Source organism: Salmo salar, chromosome 02 (genome assembly GCF_965601325.2).
Source record: "Salmo salar chromosome 02, fSalSal1, whole genome shotgun sequence".
NCBI lineage: Eukaryota > Metazoa > Chordata > Actinopteri > Salmoniformes > Salmonidae > Salmo > Salmo salar.
Window position 1 is genome coordinate 79345001 of NC_138292.1, and position 9499 is coordinate 79354499.

The 9499-nt window shown below is 45.2% G+C and overlaps 1 protein-coding gene across 4 annotated transcripts in view; it reads right to left on the reverse strand.

Moving 5' to 3' along the window:
• The window catches only part of LOC106592903 (breast cancer anti-estrogen resistance protein 3 homolog), a 29241-nt gene extending 23393 nt beyond the window's left edge, over positions 1–5848 (reverse strand). For 2 of the 4 annotated variants that reach the window (XM_045710384.2, XM_045710382.2), the window contains exons 1-5: positions 5657–5847; positions 4993–5084; positions 3555–3672; positions 3056–3114; positions 2236–2381 (exon numbers count right to left, since the gene is read on the reverse strand). In XM_045710384.2, coding sequence (XP_045566340.1) covers positions 2236–2381; positions 3056–3114; positions 3555–3672; positions 4993–5082 — 413 coding nt within the window. In that variant the 5' untranslated portion in view covers positions 5083–5084; positions 5657–5847. Of the gene's footprint in view, positions 1–2235; positions 2382–3055; positions 3115–3276; positions 3332–3554; positions 3673–4992; positions 5085–5656 lie in introns of those variants that run through there. The other 2 variants (XM_045710389.2, XM_082967404.1) reach the window with 2 other exon arrangements.
• Positions 5849–9499: the final 3651 nt, after the last annotated feature.

The following is a 9499-nucleotide window of genomic DNA, read 5'->3' on the forward strand; positions in this document are numbered from 1 at the left end:
CATACAGTATATATTAATATATGAGCAGTGTTTTTCCCTGAAGGAGCCTATTTTAAAGTCATATACGTGGTAAAAAAATGCCCATCCAAACTTGAGAGATTGTTGTTAGGAGTTGAGGTCTGAGAGAAGAACTATGAACATCCCAGATACAGTGCATTCAGAAAGTATTCATACCCCTTGATTTATTCCACATTTTGTTCTGCTTCAGCCAGAATAAAACATTTATAAAACAATAACTCAACCATCTACACACAATATCCCATAATGCCAAAGTGATGTTTAAAAAAAGAAAAAGTGAAATTGAAATACAGAAATATCTATTTTACATAAGTATTCACACCCCTGAGTCAATACATGTTAGAATCACCTTTGTCAGCAATTACAGCTGTGAGCCTTTTTGGGTAAATCTCTAAGAGCTTTCCCCACCTGGATTGTACTATATTTGAAAACTATTATTTTAATAATTCTTTAAGATCTAGTTGTTGATCATTGCTAGACAGCCATTTTTAAGTATTGCCATAGATTCTCTGTGACTAGGCCACTCAGGAACATTCAATGTCATCTTGGTAAGCAAATTCAGTGTATGGCCTTCTGTCTTAGGTTATTGTCTTCCTGAAAGGTGAATTTGTCTCCCTCCCAGTGTCTCTTGGAAAGCAGACTGAACCAGAATTTCCTGCCTGTGTTTAGCTCTATTCTGTTTCTTTTTATCCCATAAAACGCTGTAGTCCTTGCCGATGACAAGCATACCCATAACATGATGCAGCCACTACCATGTTTGAAAATATGAAGAGTGGTACTACGTGATATGGTGTATTGAATATGCCCCAAACATAACGCTTCGTATTCAGGACATTTTTTGCAGTTTAACTTTAGTGCTTTACTGCAAACACGGATGCATTTTTTGGAATATTTATATTCTGTCCAAGCTTCTTTCTTTTCACTCTGTCATTTCGGTTAATATTGTGAAGTAACTACAATGTTGTTGATCCATCCTCAGTTTTCTCCTATCATCTGTTTTTTAAAGTCACCATTGGTCTGATGGTGATAATCTCGGAGTGGTTTTCATCCTGTCCGGGAAACGAGTTAGGAAGGACGCCTGTATCTTCATAGTGACTGGGTGTATTGATACACCATCCAAACTGTCATTAATAACTTCACCACGCTCAAATATTCAATGGATGCTTTTTTAATTTATTTATACCCATTTACCAATAGGTGCCCTTCTTTGCGAGGCGCTGGAAAACCTCCCTGGTCTTTGTCTTTGTGGTTAAATCTGTGTTTTTCAGCTTTTCATTTCTAAATCATTTGTGTCTAATAACATCATTTCACTTTGACACAACAACATGTGGAACAAGGTGAGGTTTGTGAATGAAACTTTCTGGAGGCTCTGTAACAAACATATCGGGTTTAATAATACCAGGTAAACAGACAACTATGTGAAGACAGACAGACGGCCACATAGTCCCTGCTCCATTCATTACTGTTCTGTTGACACACTCCTGTTTAAAGGGCTGTGTTTATGACGGTGTGGTTAATGATAAACCACACAACCTCCAACCATCACACACCCTTCAACCCTCTCACACACACACCCCCAACCCTCTCACACACTCACCCTTCAACCCTCTCACACACACACCCCAACCCTCTCACACTCACCCTTCAACCCTCTCACACACACACCCCCAACCCTCTCACACACACACACCCCCAACCCTCTCACACACAGACCCTCCAACCCTCTCACACTCACACCCCCCAACCCTCTCACACTCACACCCTCCAACCCTCTCACACACACACCCCCAACCCTCTCACACTCACACCCCCCAACCCTCTCACACACTCACCCTTCAACCCTCTCACACACACACCCCAACCCTCTCACACACTCACCCTTCAACCCTCTCACACACTCACCCTTCAACCCTCTCACACACACACCCCCAACCCTCTCACACACACACCCCCAACCCTCTCACACACTCACCCTTCAACCCTCTCACACACACACCCCAACCCTCTCACACTCACACCCCCCAACCCTCTCACACTCACACCCTCCAACCCTCTCTCACACACACTCTCCAACCCTCTCACACACACCCTCCAACCCCCTCACACACACACACACCCTCCGACCCCCTCACACACACAACCTCCAACCCCCTCACACACACACTCTCAAACCCTCCCAGTCTTTTGATATGAAAGTGTATAATCCTAGTTCTGTACCTGCGTTTCCTTGTCTGCTCGGGGGCGAGTCCAGGGCTGAGCCCCTCCTCCAGTGGGTGGAGCTGTGAACAGGAGGCGGAGACTGTAACCTTGCGTCGAAGGCGGGGCAGAACACTCTGACGGAACAGATCCTTCCTGGGTTTCACCTATAGAGCCAGAACAGAACAAATGAACGTAGAGCCATTGGAGAGACCAAGCAGACAACATGAGCAACCTGATCCAGGGGTTCCGGTCACTTCTATTGGCTGGGAAGAGTTCTATTCATCTTCTAGACAACATGAGCAACCTGATCCAGGGGTTCTGGTCACTTCTATTGGCTGGGAAGAGTTCTATTCATCTTCTAGACAACATGAGCAACCTGATCCAGGGGTTCCGGTCACTTCTATTGGCTGGGAAGAGTTCTATTCATCTTCTAGACAACATGAGCAACCTGATCCAGGGGTTCCGGTCACTTCTATTGGCTGGTAAGAGTTCTATTCATCTTCTAGACAACATGAGCAACCTGATCCAGGGGTTCTGGTCACTTCTATTGGCTGGGAAGAGTTCTATTCATCTTCTAGAGATTTTACTGATTGAGGAAGTAGATTCATTCTTCCTCATCTCGTTAGCCCAATTCTGTTTTGCACCCTTCTCCCTGAAGTGTGCACTTGTTCACTCCCCCTCATTGCATTGTATTGGCGAGGAGAGTGAACAAATGCACACTTGGGGGAGAAGGATAGAACCAGTCTAAGTTGAATGTTCTATATTCTGTTTTATGTTCTACATTCTATGTTCTATGTTTTATGTTCTACATTCTATGTTCTATATTCTATATTCTCACCAGGTCCAGAGACGAGCCCAGAGAATACTTCCTGCTCACCCTCAGCTCCTCCACCATACCTGAGATAGGACAACAAAGGGCACAGGTTAGACGAGTGTGTGTGTGTGGGTTCATGTGCTTGTGTATACGTGTGTGTGTGTGTGTGTGTGTGTGTGTGTGTGTGTGTGTGTGTGTGTGTGTGTGTGTGTGTGTGTGTGTGTGTGTGTGTGTGTGTGTGTTACCAGAGTGTGGGTCTAGTGTCTGTCTGTGTCGCAGCAGCTGAGACAGTATGGTGTGTGTGTGTGTGTGTGTGTGTGTGTGTGTGTGTGTGTGTGTGTGTGTGTGTGTGTGTGTGTGTTACAAGAGTGTGGGTCTAGTGTCTGTCTGTGTCGCAGCAGCTGAGACAGTATGGTGTGTGTGTGTGTGTGTGTGTGTGTGTGTGTGTGTGTGTGTGTGTGTGTGTGTGTGTGTGTGTGTGTGTGTGTGTGTGTGTGTGTGTGTGTGTGTGTGTGTGTGTTACCAGAGTGTGGGTCTAGTGTCTGTCTGTGTCGCAGCAGCTGAGACAGTATGGTGTCTCTGTGACTGGGATCATCTACTCCTGCCTCCTTCAGATCGACATCACATACATACAGCAAACCCTGGAGAGAGAGAGAGATGGAGGGAGAGAGATGGAGATGAAAAAGAGAGGGAGACAGGTTGGGGTGAGAGGGAGGGGAGAGGGAGTTGTAGAGTAAGAGAGAGAGAGAGAGAGACAGGTTGGGGTGAGAGAGGGGGAGTGGAGAGAGAGAGATGAGGGTGAGGAAAAGGGAGAGAGAAGAGAGGTTGGGTGAGAGAGAGAGGTTGGGGTGAGAGAGAGGGGGGTGGAGAGGGAGAGATGAGAGAGGGAGAGAGGTTTGGGTGAGAGAGAAGGGTAGGGGAGAGAGAGAGACAGGTTGAGGTGAGAGAGGGGGAGGGGAGAGGGAGAGATATGGAGATAGAGAGAGAGAGAGAAGAGTGATTGGGGTGAGAGAGAAGGGTAGGGGAGAGAGAGAGACAGGTTGGGGAGGGGAGAGGGGGAGAGAGATGAGAGAGCGAGACAGGTTGGGGTGAGAGAGCGGGAGTGGAGAGAGAGAGATGAGGGTGAGGAAAAGGGAGAGAGAAGAGGGGTTGGGGTGAGAGAGAGAGGTTGGGGTGAGAGAGAGAGGTTGGGGTGAGAGAGAGGGTGGAGTGGAGAGGGAGAGATGAGAGAGAGAGGTTGGGGTGAGAGAGAGGGTGGAGTGGAGAGGGAGAGATGAGAGAGAGAGGTTGGGGTGAGAGAGAGGGTGGAGTGGAGAGGGAGAGATGAGAGAGAGAGGTTGGGGTGAGAGAGAAGGGTAGGGAAGAGAGAGATATGGAGATGTAGAGAGTGAGAGAGAAGAGTGGTTGGGGTGAGAGAGATGGAGAGAGAGAGTGAGAGAGAGAAGAGTGGTTGGGGTGAGAGAGATGGAGAGAGTGAGAGAGAGAAGAGTGGTTGGGGTGAGAGAGGGGGAGGGGAGAGGGAGAGATATGGAGATGGAGAGAGTGAGAGAGAGAAGAGTGGTTGGGGTGAGAGAGGGGGAGAGGAGAGGGAGAGATATGGAGATGGAGAGAGTGAGAGCGAGAAGAGTGGTTGGGGTGAGAGATGGAGAGAGAGGTTGGGGTGAGAGAGAAGAGTGGTTGGGGTGAGAGAGATGGAGAGAAATGAAGGCTGTAACTATCAGTTTAGTAACAACAGAAAGAAACAGACAGACAGACAGACAGACAGACAGACAGACAGACAGACAGACAGACAGACAGACAGACAGGGAGGGAGGGAGACAGACAGACAGACAGACAGACAGACAGACAGACAGACAGACAGACAGACAGACAGACAGACAGACAGACAGACAGACAGACAGACAGACAGACAGACAGACAGATAGACAGATAGACAGACAGACAGACAGACAGTAAGGTACCTCTAGACCATAGTATTCTCTCTCCAGTGACTTGGTGTACTGGGGCAGTCCTATCTGTTTCAGCCACCAGGCTATGGAGCGATTATTCATGTCTGAGAGACAGACAGAGACAGATAGAGATAGACCATATTTGACACACAGTTAAACACACACAGTTATACACACACACACAGTTATACACACACACAAAGTTATACACACACACACACACACACACACACACACACACACACAGTTACACACACACACAGTTACACACACACACACACAGTTACGCACACACACTTTTATACACACACACAGTTATAAACACACACAGTTACAAACACACACAGTTATACACACACACACAGTTATACACACACACAGTTATACACACACACAGTTACACACACACACAGTTACACACACACACAGTTACACACACACAGTTATACACACACACACACACACACACAGTTATACACACACACAGTTATACACACACACAGTTACACACACACACAGTTATACACACACACAGTTATACACACACACACACAGTTATACACACACACACAGTTATACACACACACAGTTACACACACACACACAGTTACACACACAGTTACACACACACACACACAGTTCCAGTGTTTTCAGAGTGCAGACATGTAGCACCTACCTGAGATGAGCTGGTTCTGACTCTACTCTCTCTCTCTCCCCCCGGTCTGTGAACCAGTGGCCCCCTATCCCTCAAACCAGTAGTGCTGCTTCCTCAGCCAATCAGACCCCACGATGGACCCGGGGGGGCCCCATGAATCAGCCAGTCCCCACGCAGGAATCTGTATCTCAAGTCAAGGGACGGAGCATGCAAGTTGAGACAGGATTCTAACATTCTGAGGGAAGAGGGAAGAGAGAGAGTGAAAAAGAGAGGGGGGAGGGAGGGGACAGTGTGAAAAAGAGAGGGGGGAGGGAGGGGACAGTGTGAAAAAGGGAGGGAGGGAGGGAAGAGACTGTGAAAAAGAGAAGCGAGGGAGGGAGAGAGGGAGGGAGGGAAGAGACCGTGTGAAAAAGGGAGGGAGGGAGGGAAGAGACTGTGAAAAAGAGAAGCGAGGGAGGGAGAGAGGGAGGGAGGGAAGAGACCGTGTGAAAAAGGGAGGGAGGGAGGGAAGAGACTGTGAAAAAGGGAGGGAGGGAGGGAGAGAGGGAGGGAGGGAAGAGACTGTGAAAAAGGGAGGGAGGGAGGGGACAGTGTGAAAAAGAGAAGAGAGGGAGGGAGGGAAGAGAGTGTGAAAAAGGGAGGGAGGGAGGGAGGGAGGAGACAGAATGATCAACAGTTTGTTTGGCAAATTATATACAAGCTGTGTGTGTGTGTGTGTGTGTGTGTGTGTGTGTGTGTGTGTGTGTGTGTGTGTGTGTGTGTGTGTGTGTGTGTGTGTGTGTGTGTGTGTGTGTGTGTGTGTGTGTGTGTGTGTGTGTGTGTGTGTCTGTGCTTTTAGCCTTCAGTTGTAATTGCCCAGCAGTATCTGCTAGTGGCACTAGAGGGCATCAGTTCCCTATAAAGCTGTATCTCTATTGTGGGTCAATGGTATTTCCTTGATTCCTCTCTCCTTGGCCTCTTCTCAAAACCCATTGGAGGAGGAGATCCAAGGGGAGGAACCTCAGAGCTTCTGCACCAATGTGCTTGGAGAAGGAGACAAGAAGGGAGGACATGAGGCATTAAGGAAATACTATTTAGTTCCTTCGGTTGTTACTTGTTGCTAAACTAACTCAGAGTCACTTTCAGAGTTGAGAGTTTCGGATTAGTTAATCAGTTAGTACATGAACTACTAGTTAGGATAAGTAGAGTTTCTGATGTGTTAATCAGTTAGTACATGAACTACTAGTTAGGATAAGTAGAGTTTATAATGTGTTAATCAGTTAATACATGAACTACTAGTTAGGATAAGTAGAGTTTCTGATGTGTTAATCAGTTAGTACATGAACTACTAGTTAGGATAAGTAGAGTTTCTAATGTGTTAATCAGTTAATACATGAACTACTAGTTAGGATAAGTAGAGTTTCTGATGTGTTAATCAGTTAGTACATTAACTACTAGTTAGGATAAGTAGAGTTTCTGATGTGTTAATCAGTTAGTACATGAACTACTAGTTAGGATAAGTAGAGTTTCTGATGTGTTAATCAGTTAGTACATGAACTACTAGTTAGGATAAGTAGAGTTTCTAATGAGTTAATCAGTTAGTACATTAACTACTAGTTAGGATAAGTAGAGTTTCTGATGTGTTAATCAGTTAGTACATGAACTACTAGTTAGGATAAGTAGAGTTTCTAATGTGTTAATCAGTTAGTACATGAACTACTAGTTAGGATAAGTAGAGTTTCTGATGTGTTAATCAGTTAGTACATGAACTACTAGTTAGGATAAGTAGAGTTTCTGATGTGTTAATCAGTTAGTACATGAACTACTAGTTAGGATAAGTAGAGTTTCTAATGTGTTAATCAGTTAGTACATTAACTACTAGTTAGGATAAGTAGAGTTTCTAATGTGTTAATCAGTTAGTACATGAACTACTAGTTAGGATAAGTAGAGTTTCTGATGTGTTAATCAGTTAGTACATTAACTACTAGTTAGGATAAGTACAGTTTCTGATGTGTTAATCAGTTAGTATATGAACTACTAGTTAGGATAAGTAGAGTTTCTGATGTGTTAATCAGTTAATCCATGAACTACTAGTTAGGATATGTAGAGTTTCTAATGAGTTAATCAGTTAGTACATTAACTACTAGTTAGGATAAGTACAGTTTCTAATGTGTTAATCAGTTAGTACATGAACTACTAGTTAGGATAAGTAGAGTTTCTGATGTGTTAATCAGTTAGTACATGAACTACTAGTTAGGATAAGTAGAGTTTCTAATGAGTTAATCAGTTAGTACATGAACTACTAGTTAGGATAAGTAGAGTTTCTGATGTGTTAATCAGTTAGTACATGAACTACTAGTTAGGATAAGTAGAGTTTCTAATGTGTTAATCAGTTAGTACATGAACTACTAGTTAGGATAAGTAGAGTTTCTGATGTGTTAATCAGTTAGTACATTAACTACTAGTTAGGATAAGTAGAGTTTCTGATGTGTTAATCAGTTAGTACATGAACTACTAGTTAGGATAAGTAGAGTTTCTGATGTGTTAATCAGTTAGTACATTAACTACTAGTTAGGATAAGTAGAGTTTCTGATGTGTTAATCAGTTAGTACATTAACTACTAGTTAGGATAAGTAGAGTTTCTGATGTGTTAATCAGTTAGTACATTAACTACTAGTTAGGATAAGTAGAGTTTCTGATGAGTTAATCAGTTAGTACATGAACTACTAGTTAGGATAAGTAGAGTTTCTGATGAGTTAATCAGTTAGTACATTAACTACTAGTTAGGATAAGTAGAGTTTCTGATGTGTTTCTGATAGTCTGCCTACCCATGTGAGAGACGCAGACTCAGTCTCAACCTTTAAGTCTTTACTGAAGACACATCTCTTCAGAAGGTCCTATGATTAAGTGTAGTCTGGCCCAGGAGTGTGAAGGTGAACGGAAAGGCTCTGGAGCAACGAACCGCCCTTGCTGTCTCTGCCTGGCCGGTTTCCCCTCTTTCCACTGGGATTCTCTGCCTCTACCCCTATTACGGGGGCTGAGTCACTGGCTTACTGGTGTTCTTCCATGCCGTCCCTGGGAGGGGTGCGTCACTTGAGTGGGTTGAGTCACTGACGTGGTCTTCCTGTCTGGGTTGGTGCCCCCCCTTGGGCTGTGCCGTGGCGGAGATCTTTGTGGGCTATACTCGGCCTTGTCCCGGGATGGTATGTTGGTGGTTGGAGATATCCCTCCAGTGGTGTGGAGGCTGTGCTTTGGCAAAGTGGGTGGGGTTATATCCTACCTGTTTGGCCCTGTCCGGGGGTTTCATCGGATGGGGCCACAGTGTCTCCTGACCCCTCCTGTCTCAGCCTCCAGTATTTATGCTGCAGTAGTTTATGTGTTGGGGGGCTAGGGTCAGTTTGTCACATCTGGAGTATTTCTCTTGTCTTTTCCAGTGTCCTGTGTGAATTTAAATATGCTCTCTCTAATTCTCTCTTTCTCTTTCTTTCTTTCTCTCTCTCGGAGGACCTGAGCCCTAGGACCATGCCTCAGGACTACCTGGCTTGATGACTCTTTGCTGTCCCCAGTTCACCTGGCCGTGCTGCTGCTCCAGTTCCAACTGTTCTGCCTGCAGCTATGGAACCCTGACCTGTTCACCGGACGTGCTACCTGTCCCAGACCTGTTGTCCCAAACCTGCTGGAACCTTGACCTATTCACCGGACGTGCTACCTGTCCCAGACCTGCTGTTTTCAACTCTCTAGAGACAGCAGGAGCGGTAGACATACTCTCAAAGATCGGCTATGAAAAAGCCAACTGACACTTACTCTTGTGTTATTGACTTGTTGCACCCTCGACAACTACTATGATTATTATTATTTGACAATGCTGGTCATTTATGAACATTT